The 14,522-nt window shown below is 37.2% G+C and overlaps 1 protein-coding gene across 4 annotated transcripts in view; it reads left to right on the top strand.

The window, feature by feature from the left end:
• NEDD1 (NEDD1 gamma-tubulin ring complex targeting factor) overlaps positions 1-14,522 on the top strand; it is a 65,277-nt gene that overhangs the window by 38,288 nt on the left and 12,467 nt on the right. For 3 of the 4 annotated variants that reach the window (XM_075600545.1, XM_075600546.1, XM_075600544.1), the window contains 8 exons: positions 2,831-3,029; positions 3,806-4,010; positions 4,836-4,883; positions 6,989-7,120; positions 8,178-8,225; positions 10,384-10,586; positions 10,992-11,088; positions 12,428-12,584. In XM_075600545.1, the coding sequence (XP_075456660.1) occupies positions 2,831-3,029; positions 3,806-4,010; positions 4,836-4,883; positions 6,989-7,120; positions 8,178-8,225; positions 10,384-10,586; positions 10,992-11,088; positions 12,428-12,584 (1,089 nt within the window). The remainder of the gene's footprint in view (positions 1-2,830; positions 3,030-3,805; positions 4,011-4,835; positions 4,884-6,988; positions 7,121-8,177; positions 8,226-10,383; positions 10,587-10,991; positions 11,089-12,427; positions 12,585-14,522) is intronic. The other variant, XM_075600547.1, reaches the window with a different exon arrangement.

Raw genomic sequence — 14,522 nt, 5'->3', positions numbered from 1 at the left:
CACCCTATATTGTAAAGTGCTGTCAGTCCCATTGGGAGAAAAGCAATATGTAATAAAGTTGTGGGGGTGCTGAAAAGAGACGGCTGCCAAAGGAGGCACTGCCAAGTCATGTCTGATTAGAGATCAGCGGATTAGGCCGTAAAGCAACCTTTGCCTGGCTGCCCAGTCTTCTGTGGGACTTGGATTAATCCAGCCCATGGCACCTTTGTCTATGAAAGGGAGGGAGGACAGATTGTGCTCAACATGCAGTGATATCACGTAAAAGGATGTATCTTGCAGTATAGGGAGTGAGAAACTTCTACGTTTTGGGCATAATGTTTACAAACTAACCTAGAAAAATAATTTTATATTGGCATCTTACACTTATCCGTTTGGTACTATGCACTGCACCTTTATCTGTGACATTCAAATAACGATTCCCATGCATTTTTTTTTTAAATGGCTCTTTATCCATCACTTCAATTAATTAACTGTGTAGCATTATAGAAATTGGAGGAACATGATTATGATGGAGGCTTGTTGTAATGAAAAAAAGCGTTAAAGATGCAGCTTCATCAATGAAGATATTATGTAGTATGTAGTGGAGTTTTGTTTGGTGAAAGTACAGACAAGTGACATATCTGTGGCTATTTTCAAATGTTTAAAAATGCGTTAAACCAGCAAAACGTGAAATCTTGATTTAAAAAAAAAAAAAATCAGTTGTGCAGTATTAGATAATAGTGGGCTGGTTTATTTTTATTTATTTTTCTCCATTCAATATGTGCATCAATACAATCTGCACACTGACAAGTAATTAGCTAAGTTGCAGATCGATCCGTTCTCCCTATTATCGATCGCTTTGCTCAGTTATTTAATTTGGTTCTTGCACAGCATTGTGGGCAATGTAGTCCAGCAATATCATGTGACTGCGCAGTTACTATATACAATTGGTGCACTGCTAGAGCGAGGGCGGGGCTCACGAGACATCCTATCAGAAGGGGAAGGGCCTGTGACTTTGGAAGTGGTTTCTATAGAAACAAAAATGCTTCCTTCATTAGAAACATTGAAAATGTCTTCAACATTTTTTTTTTAAATGATACAAGTGTTTTCTCAAAAGTACAGAACTGATTTATTTAAAAAAAAAAAAAAACCTACATAGGATATTGCTTGAACTGCAGCTTTAAAGCATCCTTGTATTTCTAAAGCTGTTTTTAGCCCACCTCCCAAGCAGTGCAAGATCTTTGCAACACGTTCCTGTTTGTGATAACTTGTTGAAAATGTTCCCAGCCATTTGAGCTGTAAACTGTAACAATAGATAATGTTACCTTGGTAATGGAAAGATACATTGTAGCTGCAGAGTTACAATGACTGAAGCAGCCATTTTTTTAGGCACACAATCAGGAGTTTTACAGATTTATAACGGGAGCACCAAACGATTGCAAATTTAGGTAAGAATGTATAATTCTACATTATCACATGCTTTTACATATAAATATAAGGAAGAAAGGTAAGAAATAAGGGGGGCCATTTAGTGTTGCTGCTTTTTCAGGAGCTTTTTCATTTTAGGTCTGAATGCCTAACTTGACTACTACACATCTGTCACCATTAATGCTATACAGTATGTGCTGCTTTAAGTAGTAGCAAGTTTAGTACAGCCATCCATAAGCCCAGAAACCTTGTCACCCAGGGACCCTGAATCATTTTAATGGTCGCCTAGAATACACAGAGACCTTACAGGCTGATCCTAATATGTGCGGAGCATAAAAACAGTACATTTCCTCTCGATATGGTGCACAATTTGGAACACGAGTGAGCTGGGGAGCACACACTTCAACACCTCCACCTGTTTAGAGTTCTTATGAGTCAGGAAAAGATTGTCAATGGACCAGAGGATTAGATGCTGGATCCTTTTGTACTTCTTTCCCAAGAGTTTATTGGGTAAGTCCCCAGAATAAATGTAATGCTTCAGGCTACTTAAATGATCAGGTATGCTTTAGTAGTTTGCTTTGCCAGTAACTTTTAGGTTCCATGGAGGAGCTCAAAATCACTGCTTATAAAGAGACAGTCTTAAAAACAAATAACAAAAAACTTTTTTTGTTTTTATATATGCAACATTTAATTACCTTTATTGAAAACCAATTACCTAAGCTGGCAATTGATTGGTTCTGTCGTGAACGATCAGCAAAATCCTGCGTCCCAGGGTTCACTTAATGGCTACCTTTCAGTTTCAAATCAATCCTTCAGTCAGTGTAACTCAGCAGCTACAATGTATTCTTATATTACTACGGTAACACAATCTTTTGTTAGTTTGTAGCTCAAACAGCTGGGAACATGCGAAAGTGCTACAAAGATCTTGCACTGCTGTGCAGGTGGGCTAAAACCTGCTATAGAAATTAAAGAATGCTCAGTATATTAAAACTCAATGCAATTTATAATAAGAGTTGAATTTTAAAATGATAAAGGTAGTAAGTATTATCTAATACTACAGAACTGATTTATTTACAACAAAAAAAACCACATGTAGGATATTGCTTAGATTTCTCCTTTAAACAATTGTTTGTGAATACCGGGGGAATAGTCAAGACTGTTTTTACATAGATTAACAAAGACTGTTTTTACATACATTAACAATGTATCAGGGTTGTTTCTTTAATAATCAGTTGCGTTTAAATCAAAATAGGTGCATAGAACTGGTTTAATGCCTTTCCAGTTAATTAATTTATTACTCAAAGTACCTATTACTATTATTAATAATAATATTTTCCTGTTCCACTTAAAAACTGACGGCTATGAATTGTTGGTTTACACAAATCAAATATTTTTGTGTTTTTTATTTTTCTTTTACATGTAGTGTTCTACGAAGTTTAGTGACTGAATCGCCTCTGACTTCGGTAGACTTTATGCCAGGTGGGACGACTTTGGCCGTTGGCTCTTCTCGTGGGAAAATCTACCTTTACGATTTGAGAATGTTAAGCTCACCGATCAAAACAGTCGGTGCTCACAAAACATCTGTACAGTGCATTCAGTTTGAACACAGCGGCATTTACAAGGTGAGAAATGGGCATGCAAAGTATTTTCACAAAGTTTCATCAGATGTTTTGCTCTTTATTTTTGATACTCATTCGTCTTAGTCTGAAAACATATTTTTTAGGAAGACTGCAAGTTGCCTACGACAACTGACTACTCCATTATGATGGATTCTTATACACCTCTAATTCAAATGCATATTCAAAAGACATCCTTGTAAATGTAAATGGAACTCTCCCAACATACCACCTAGCTGCCAACCTATGAATTAGAATTTTCTTACTGTCTTTTGTATCAGTACTGTTTTATTTTATGAATACTTAGAATTTGTTGTTGATGCTGAATAAAAGTATTAATATACTTTTAAGTCAAACAAAATGGTCTAATAACCTGCCGGCCAGGCATTGCGAGCCACTCTGACAGCAAAAGGGTTAAACATTGTACTGGTCTCGAACAAAACTTCAGAAAGTAAACGAAAAAAACTAATGGAATGCCAGGGTAAGATGCAGAGTGGAGAATAAGTGGATATTAAAAATGATTTTTAGAACTCTCCTAGAAACATCCATATTCTGTCAGGTGTTCTGAGTATCTCAACCTGCAATGCAAATAGTTGGAATATGGTTGTTAACCATTTGTTTTATTAGGAGTGTGCAACCCATTATTATATTACTCGCCCAGTAGAAAAGTGCAGTCAACAAAGCCTGCTCACTTGGCAAACCTCATTCAAAGCAAATCAAGCACAATTTGATAACTAATTGCCAATATGTTTTAGTCGTACAAATATTTTTTTTTGATCCAGTCTAGCAAAGGCTCCTCCGCTAAATCCTCTTCGTTTTCCACTGCTGTGAACAAGAGGGTCACAACCAAGACGGGTACTGTTGTCGGAGGAGCACAGAGTGCGAACATAATCAAGGATTTACCGTCTGCTGCATCTATATCTGCATTTCCTACGCCAGCAACGGTGGTGGAGGGCAAAGGGCTTGAACTAAATCAGGACAAATCAGGTATAATTATTAGGGTTTTCAAGGAATGTGAATGGTCTATAAGCTTATATGGGATGCTCTGTTTTCTTGCAGAGTGCTTCTTGTGAAACATGCACTATATAATAAAAGTTGTAATGAATGCCTGTCCCAAAAAATTTACAATATAAATTGTAGTACCTCGGGCAGGGAGAAAATGTGCATACCAACAATGGATAGGGAACAGATGTATTTCGTGCTCTAAATTAACTTGGCTAGTACAGCTTAAGGCCTCAATTATACTTAGAGCTGCAGAGCGGCAACGCTATCCTGTGACGTCACCCTGTGCTGCTGCCGAGCGGCATCTTGATTTATACCGGGGAGGCAGAGCAGAGGAGGCGTGGCTGTGAGCGGTTTGCCCTCATTGGCTGAACCGTTCTTCAGGAGACTGCAGTCCTGCAGCTTCAGGCGAAGTGCTGGTATATAAACCATCAACTGATTTCAGCTATTTGTTTTCCAGCTGCGCACGTCGCCGGCAACTTCTGGTATAATGACAGTCTAAAGGAGCAATCCAAGCAATATCCAAATTTTTTTTTTATTAATATAAATATACTGATAATCCTTTATATAGAAATCAAAGTTTTAGTAGAGTAGAATACAGGAGCACAGCAAAAATGCCAACCTCATTCTTTGATAAAGACCCATGGAACGAAAGGCGTTGGTGCGTTTCTTCACTACGCAATGCCATTGTGAGCTGACTTTATACATTTTTTATTTTAAATCGGCGTTGCCCTAGAATTTATTCCTTTGTTTCCTGGAATTTTTGCTGTGCTCCTGTATTCTACTCTACTAACTGTTTCTATCTCTGAGGATTGCACGCGTTGGAGCACGGGATCCGTCCTGGATACGCATTGGCAGGTAATGGGCAATAGCCCTGGTGCACGTACCTTAAGTCTATATTTATTATTGATCTTACCTATGGGGAAATTATTTGCAAGGACCAATTGATGTGGTTGTCAAGTGGACACTATTAGGTTCTCATTTCCCTAATATATGACTTTCTGATTACAGACAGTGATTGATTATGGACATTTCCATTGTACTCTTTGTATATATAGTAAATATTGTACATACTATTAACAGAGCATAGATGTGCATGTGAGCACCATACACCAACCATCTCTAAATAATGTTTTTAACGCTTTACCTGCAGTGCAAAATCTTTGTTTGGCTGCGCTTATAGTGCCGACGACTGCGACGTAACCGACGTCACCGGCAACATTGCAAAAGTTGTAATCAGGTTTGGAGACGTCGTTGGCTGCAAGGGGGAATGCAGAGGGGCTATGTGATTGGCTTATAGGCAGTCATATGCAGAGACCATCTCTGCAAAATCAAATTCTAGTGACTACAAGGATTTTGGTAGCGCCTTCGTGTCCACTATAAGCGCCCGCGACGGCATCAATACAATTGTTTTGAAGCGACGTCGACGGCACTATAAGCGCAGCCTTACACTTTCCTGTTTGTGGTAATTTGTTGCCAATACTCCTAGCCATTTGAGCTGTAAACTTCCACCTCTCTCCGCTCTGTCCGTTCAGCTGATACTGCCTCTCTCTCCCCATTGGTCAGAGCAGGGTCATGTGAATAAACAGAATAAAGCCCTTCTGAGAGGGCTTATTGCAAGGTCCAATAGTATGGGGCAAGCTGCAGAGATTTCTATTAACAGTTTGGACATTGAGACACATGAGGAAAAATAATATTTCTCCACCTACTACTGCAACTCTCATGCCATTCCCATTAGAAATCTACATTATATTAGAGGTGTATATTAGAATTTGGAAACTTTTTTTTTTTTTTGACTGCTGCAACAGTCACAAATTGGAGCTACAGCAAGCACCTGTTATTGCGGCCTTTGATTTCTATGTATATATTTCAGATCTTTCTTGAACCTTTGATATGAAGGGGGAAAAAAAACATCCACGAAAATGGCTTCGAAACATCAGGCACTACTCTCTCTATCAAGAGATTCGTTAAAACAATACAAATTAGAGCTATTTAGTGCTGTGCATACCTGTGATTTACATCCTGCATTGGGTTTTTTACAATCCCTCCCTCTGAACACAGATCAATTTTCTGATCGCTTTTTCATATACTGCCTTCCAGATGGTGAACTGCTGCAAAGAGTATAGTAAAGCTCTATACTAGTTTTACAACGACCAGCTAGGGCTACACCATAAATCCAAATGTTTTGTCTTTATTCCTCCCTCAAACCATTGGGTTTATTAATTGCTTTCCTTTTGCACAAATATTTGAAAAGTGAAATAGCTGCTAGGAAAGCCGATGCTCTATTTTGTCCTGTTTACAAGTATTAGAAAATAATAAAAATTTGTTCTAATATCAATCCTAGTTAAATTAATAAAGTTATATTGACCTCTAAGCAAGCAGTTACATTTCCTGTCAAACCTGAAGGTACATTCATTAAGAGCAGTTTTGACTAACTGATCTGAGACGTTGATGATTTCCCCTTTTGGCAATATATTGTGGTGGGAATTTCCATATGACTGGACAATGATGCTGACAAATGTAAATTGCTTACTTTCTCGGTGTATTTGTTTTCTCAGAGCAATACACACTGTTTACAACCAGTTTAGTTATGCTAATATATGAAACAAACGCATTTTCTCGTTACCATACCTGTGTGGCTTATGATTATTTTGAGGGAGAGGGGACTTTTATTTATTTGTATTTCTTTTTAAGTTCAAACAACACTGATATTAAATGGTAACCATGTGGCTTTTATTCTCGGTCTGTTTTACCGGTCCTATAGAAGAGCTATGGTTTCCTACAAGTGTTCCTAATACAAAATGTCAGCATTCTTTTATTTTATGCGTAACGTCCAAGGTAGTAATAGTGGCTGTGTGTTTGGTGTAATCTACTGTAGTAAAGCATCTTCCATGCTTCATTAAAGAATCCATAGTGTTTTACAGTGTATGGGAAAGGACAACATGCCTGCTTTTTCCCTTTAGGTTTGCCACGCAGCACCAGTCTGGATATAATCCCCTCAAAAGAAACAGATTTTTCAGAAACTTCTGATGTCAAATCTTTGGACACCTTTGGAAGAAGTAGTTTAGGTGACATATTCTCCCCAGTCCGTGATGGTAGGTTAACAAGTTTTCGAATGCTTAAAAATACTTAAAATATAAAATGTAGAGCACAGAAAACTATTTTCTAATTTCACAAAGCAACATTTTTAGTTGATATTAAAATAGTTATAGTAGTTATGCAATGACTTTGAATGCTTGTTTTAGAAACATAGAATTTGAAGGCAGATGAGAACCACGTAGCCCACAGTGTGTGCCCATTTTCTGCGGTAAAACCTTGGACCTTATTTTATCCATGGATTCCTTTCGTATTTTGAATAGCCGCATGTCTGTCCCATGCATGTTTGAATTCTGTTACTGTATTATCCTCTACCAAGTCTGTTGGAAGTCTATTCCACTTCCTCACATTTCTCCTGCCAACCTCCAGCTTCAGAGAATGACCTATTGTTCTTGCACTCTTTGCACTATACTTCACTCCTGTACTTTGTTAAATCCTTTAGATATAATTGAAAGTTTCTCATATCCCCCTCTCCCTTTTATCTTCTAAACTGTACATATTAAGGGGAAGCAGTCTTTCCTGATACGTCTTCTGCTGTAGATCATGCACCATCTTAGTAGCCCTTTTTAGCACAATCTCCTCAATTTATGTCCTTCAGGAGATATGGTCTCCAGAATAGAACACTGTACGCTAAGTGAGTTCTCATCCATGATCTATAAAATGTCACCACTGCTCTCTTTCTGCTGCTAATACCTTTCCCTATACAACCTAACATCTTGCTGACTTTCCACATAGCTTTGTTACATTCCTTGCCTACTTTTACGTATGCTCAAATAAAGACTTTGAGGTCCCTTTCCTCTAGTAGTTATGTATAGTATACATGTAAAGTACGGTATAATTCTCTATAGTAGTTCTGTATAGTACAATATGTATGTAAAGTACTGTATAGTCTTGTAAATGTTGATTTGCTGCTTTTTCATGCTTTATAGTTCTATTCTTTGTAACTTTGCATTCCGAAAATGGGCTTTATGCTGTGACTTTTTTTAAATTCATTTTTAACTTGTGTACCTGCATACAAATGTAACATTATGCTTTTTTTAATTATTATTTCTTTAGATGCAGTACTTTTAAAGTCATCTGAGGCATTAGGTGACAAAGGAAATGGTAGGTGTCGTTTTCATTTGCGTGGTCCTGGGAACACCACTATACAGGCATACCCCGCATTAACGTACGCAATGGGACCGGAGCATGTATGTAAAGCGAAAATGTACTTAAAGTGAAGCACTACCTTTTCCCACTTATCGATGCATGTACTGTACTGCATTCGTTATATACGTGCATAACTGATGTAAATAACACATTTGTAACAGGCTCTATAGTCTCCCCGCTTGCGCCCAGCTTCGGTACAGGTAGGGAGCCGGTATTGCTGTTCAGGATGTGATGACAGGCGCATGCGTGAGCTGCCGTTTGACTATTGGGCGATATGTACTTACTCGTGAGTGTACTTAAAGCGGGGTATGCCTGTACTCCTTTGCAGATCCATTTTTATTTTAAATCATTTTGGGAATACAATTTAAAAAATGTTAAATACAGTTGGCTTCCCATATATTCTCTTCCTGATAGAGTGCACAGCAGTGTTTTATCTCTTTACGACTGAGTTGGACTGGAAAACTTATTTTATAAATCAGGTTCTAGGTTTTTTTTCTTTACCTCTTGTGCTCATACTTTTTCCCCTGCTATGTTTCATATCTTATTGTCTCACTTTTAGGCTTATATGGCTGTCTCTTTGGGGGTCACCTTATTTGTCAGATTTACAGAATAGTTGTTCAGAGTTTGGTTTTAGCATGTATAATCATTGGCAGATTTTGTAAGACGTATGATATTCAGATTGTGGAACAAAACCCACTGCAGTCGCATGTTGTATTATATTGTTATGATTTGTGTTTTTTGGGGGGGGGGGTGGAAGAGTGATAAGACAGAGAGAGGTGAAGAGTGCCTCGCATGGGAAGAAAATCTTGTTTTAATGTAAGGTAATAAGGTTTTATTCTGTTGCAATGTGCAGTGATCTGCATGTCTCTGCTATCCAATAGATAAACAGAAAAAGAAAGATTCTCTGTAAAATGCATACAGTAGAGCAACGTATATTAATTCAATAAATAAGAACCTTTTATTCAATAATCATAAAAGTAATTCTGTATTAGTATTACACACATACAGTATGAAGGTCAACTACGATACTAAGTGGGTGCTACTCAAATACAGACAATTACAGACTAAATGCACATATTGTGTAGCACCCACTTAGTATTGTAGTGGACCTTCATATGGGTGTAATACTAATCCAGAATTATTTTTATGATTATTGAATAAAGGGCTCTTATTTATTGAATTAATATACGTTGGTCTACTGAGTACATTCTACAGGGATTCTTTTTTTTTTTTTTCTGTTTATCTATTCATACCTATTGCCAGTGGTTGACAAATCACCAAAAAATCTACTCGCCACACAAAAATATCTACTCGCCACCTAGTACCAAACGTGTGCTGCTTGGGCCAATATTTACTCGCCCGGGGTTTAAATCCACTCGCCTGGGGCGAGCAAATGTATAGGTTTGTCGAACACTGCCTATTGCTATTGCACCAAGACATTATATTTATCTATTGTGTAAATTATGGCTTTGTCAGAGGGACAATATGATTGCAGTAGGAAGGGGTGTTTCAGAGTGTAATTTTAATATTACATTTTATTTTTTTATCCTGTGAGAATTTAGTAACGAGTTATCTTTCCGTCGCTTTTATATTGGTATGTGTAATTACATTGGTTATGGTACCTGGAACTTCCTGTACCATAAACATCATCATTACCAAAGTGGAAAAATGAGAGATCCGTGTTCTACTTTATTTTCAATTGTTAATAATTTCAATATGCTTTAAAAAAAATTGCTTTTTTTTTAAAAAAAAAATGGCGCAAGGAGAGTACTTATTTTTGAGTGCATTCTGCCTATTAGCATATAAGTTATAGTAGTAATGGTGGAAATAATTGGGAGGACTTTCAATCAGTAGTCATTGATTGGAAGAAAAATACAGCTAAGAACCAAAAGCTAACACGGCAGAGAAGAAGCCAGGAAAGTGAGATCAACTGCAGAGAGAACGCAGGAGGAGTACAGTTTGTGATAGTTGCGTAAAGCTGATGGAAGCAATCAGGTACAGGAGTCTCGCACGAGCATCTGTTTTCAAAGGAAGGCAACTATTGTGTGTGTATGAGAGGATTTTTTTTTTTTTTTTTTAATAATAAACTTTCTAAACTTTTTTTTTTTTTAAGATTTTGATTTTCTGTCTCATTTCAATACAATACCTACTACAAGGCGAAGCCCTGTGGGTGCCAGCTCACAAGGAACACATTCGTCTCCTTTTCATTTGTTTATTGGAAGCCCAATTAAAGAAGAAGATGAAACTCCAGATTCGGAGGCAAAACCAAAGAAACCACATCTTCCAAAACAAGAATCGAGAGAGGTTGCTAGACAGGTAAAGCTTCATTTTGCCAATTTCAGTGATAAACTGTGGACAATTTGTTGGAGGTCAAATCTTTGCTCCAGAGGTTCCTTTTTATTGCCTTTACCTCGAAGATTTGCTGTTTTTGATATAATGTCCATTTTTGTGTTTAAAAGAAATTGGTTTGCTAGACCAGAATGTTTTATATTTATTTATTTTACATGATATATGGGCGCCAGAATTATGACTTGTTTTATCTACACTACTATACAGGAGTTCAGAATTGTACAGTAAAATGTTTGCAAACTATTTTACATTTTCTCCCAGTGCTTTTCAAGGTGGAACTGTTTATCAAATGCATTAAATTAAGATTTTGGCTTTTTGATTTTATTTTGTACCTTTTGTGACTGATTTGTACTTTTCTTGTCAATTTTAAAGCCTTCAAAACTTAACGCATCAAGCACTAATTTAATAAACTTGAATACTCCACCGCCACCTACTGTAATTCGGACTCCAGAAACAATTGAAAGAACAGGTAAGCAAATTCTGACCCAGTTAAAGTATGATTCTTCTGTAAAATGGCACCATGGTATCAAGGAAGTAGCCAGATAATGTGCATATCTAGTTTTACAAGATTGATAATGGAGAAACTTGCAGAATGTTCTGGTGGTCGTGTTTTGCTGTTGTCTAGAGTAGTGAAAGTCGAGACCTGAGTTTCACCGTCATTAATAAAATATTAAGCTTTTGTAAATACTTAAGCCTTGTAGTTATTGCTTGAGTAGTAAGGTTTCTTCTGTATAGGATTTTTTTTATTGATTACTGTTTATTTAGAATTTTATATTATGACATCAAATTAGAGTCAAGATGTTGAGTCAGAAATGCAGAATAAAAGCGTAGAGGAAAACATATATCCAGTGAAACTCATAATAAATAAAAAATACAACATGCAAAAAACAGAATGGATGGGAAAAAGTAAGGGTAGTGGGGCGTTTAGCATATTATGGAATAGTCGACACCATCAAGAAGTATGTTGATTTTGGGGTCGTAAATATGATTGAGAGCGTAACTAGAGGGAATAATATCAAGACATTATTGGCAATCTAAAGTGCAAGAACCAAGGTTCCCAGATGTTAACAAATGTGTTTTGTAGAATGTAGGTAAGCAGATACTGTAGCTTTTCTAGGTAAACTACAGTATGTCGCAAATCTTACTGCACACAGTTTGGAAAGGTGGAGGGGAGGGCCAGGCAGCTTCCAATACTGCTTCTTTAAAGAATTAAAATAATGACTTGACTTTGATCTAGAGAGACATTTCTGGACAATGTAGTTGTGGATAAAATGGAACCTTTTGAAGCACTTAATATCAACATTTCATAGTCCGTGAGAACCTTGAAAAAGGTCTAGCATCTTACTTTCACTTCTGTGTAATGATTGATTCATTTTATGAAGATTTATATATGTATTTTCAATTGCTCTCAAGCAAAAGTTCTTGATGGTTTCAAATATTGAAACTGACTTAAATATGGTAGACATACTAAAAAGAAAAAGGTTTGACCTTCCTAGGTAACATTTATACAGTAGTATATGGAATGTGATAAACCTTTACCTGCACAAAAATTATATTGTGAAGCCCATTAAAAGTGAATTTAATGGAAGCCCTTTTGGACACTAAGGAGTTAATTTACTTTTAGACTTTACTAGTTAGAAATGTACACGATACCATCACACGTTAAAGATAAAATGGATAACTCCACAGATGAAGCAATTCTGAGATTGAATATATTTTCCAAGGAGCCTTATTTTGATGGGGTTATTTGCTTTCAACCCTGCTAAACCGTCTTCCATTGATCTTAATGCTGTTTCTTCATTGTATAGGTCCAAAGGTAGCAACATCCATCAGCACAGATGTTGCCAGTTCATTGTCTGAAAAAATAGCAGATACCTTTGGAAGTGACAGAACAGGTGCACCTTTGACATCAATTCAAATCCATTTAATTAAAAATATGATCGAGGAAACACTTGATGACTTCAGGTAATTTCTGTTTTTCAGCCCAATGGTTTTGTTGATTTATGAACGGCATGTTACCCTACATGTTATCTGCATCGCAAAACTATGATTTATTGACGGAGACCAGTTTTATCATTCCTGTTCTGGACCAGGGAGAAAATCATAGCGAAACAAATTATTGGTGGCTGGAAAATTGTTATTCTCTTATTTTTTTTTTTTCTGGTGTAGGTTGCTATATTCTGGTCACAAATGAATGCTTTCAGACTCTTGCGATTATTTATTGTTAACCTTTTCCAATGCTGGATGTGAGTAAAGGTGCTAGCACTTAAATTTGCAACAATTTAGTTCTACAGCATAGTAAAGAAAATACTGCGTTACATAGTGATGTGCAATAGGTGACATCACAAATTATTTCAGAGAACAATGGGCATTTAAAGCAAGATCTGTTTTTGTAAAGTCTACATACAATACGCATTTTTTTTATTATTGGAGAATTTACAATCTTGTACAAATTATGCATTTCCATTTTTACATCGCGAAGCATGCTTTTTGAGTGCATTTTATTGTGCTACAATAATTGAGCATTTTGTAAAATCCCCTTTTGTTTTTTTTTAATATTAATTTCTTATAAAACAATCTTATTGTATATTGTTAACCAGTCTATAATACCTACTTAAATACTCTACTCCTAATAATTCACCCAGGTTGCACCTCGCCTGCACTCAAACATTGTCGTCCTGTGTTGTGGTGGTTGTCAATAGTCTTGTCTGATCTTTACTTAGATCTCTCTTTAGATTATATAACGATAACAAACAAACAAATAGAAACCCTCTATGAGCGCTAACCTACACTTAAAAATGTGTAAAATTATGTGAATAATATTAAATATCAACCATAAAGTGACTAGTGATAAACAATAGCCATGGGGAACAACAAATGACAGATCATTCCAAATCTGATAAGGCAATATACAAACACAAAATAAGTGTCCCCGGCGCTATTGTGATCAGTCTAAGATACCGTAATCCAACAAAGTCTGTGATACAGGGCTTCTTCTGGATGGGTTGATGGATTGGTTGATTAAAGTTCCAGATGGGAAGGGTGTCCTTAATGTGAAGTCCTCACTGATTCTGAAATAACAGAAACAAAGGGCACACCAATTGCGCAGTATGTCACAGCAACAAGTCCCTGTCTGGAACTGCAGAGTCCTACTTACAGGATAAAAACTTGCAAATCCAGGGGAGAGAATCTGTACACACTTCCCGTCTACACACGACTTCCCACGGACCCCACGTGGTCTGACTTGTGGAACCTTCTCTCAATTGGCGATGGTGATCGTGGATGTTAACGATGCAGCACCCCCATGGGTAGGGAAATAGGGAATAGGACAACAGTAGTGTAATACGTAACAAACTTTAATAAAACAATTAAAACACAAAAAGCCCACACTCACAATGTAAGGGGGTGAGTTGCAAAACTCACGGATGCCGTCTGCAACTTGATAGTCCCCCAGTCCGCAACGGAGAGACTCACTGAGCGCAACACCCGCTACCGGCAAGTCGGGTGACGTCGGCGGTACAGGAAGCTCTCCTAGCGTCAGGAACTACGGATGCCGGATCAGCTCAAATCACTATGACTCGTTTCATGACTCTACGTCACTTCATATAACAAAATATAATGCCGCTCTCCACCAATAAGTGATAGTGTAGAGTATAGGGTGCATACAGGATATGAAGATACATATACAGGGGGGGATGGGGTACAAAGAGAGTAACCCAACAAGAACATATTTGCACTCGCTTATCTCAAATAAATGGTTAGGAGTAATTTAATCCTTGGGTGGAGCCCATACACCATTACATATAAAACATTTTATTCAACATCTATGCAAAGACACATAACAACTAATGGTTAAAAATTGATCAGGGGGTAGGTGGGGCCAGAGGGTAGCGTATTAGGTGC

Source organism: Ascaphus truei, chromosome 5 (assembly GCF_040206685.1).
Source record: "Ascaphus truei isolate aAscTru1 chromosome 5, aAscTru1.hap1, whole genome shotgun sequence".
Classification (NCBI taxonomy): Eukaryota; Metazoa; Chordata; class Amphibia; order Anura; family Ascaphidae; genus Ascaphus; species Ascaphus truei.
This window is presented reverse-complemented; position numbering and strand designations above follow the sequence as displayed.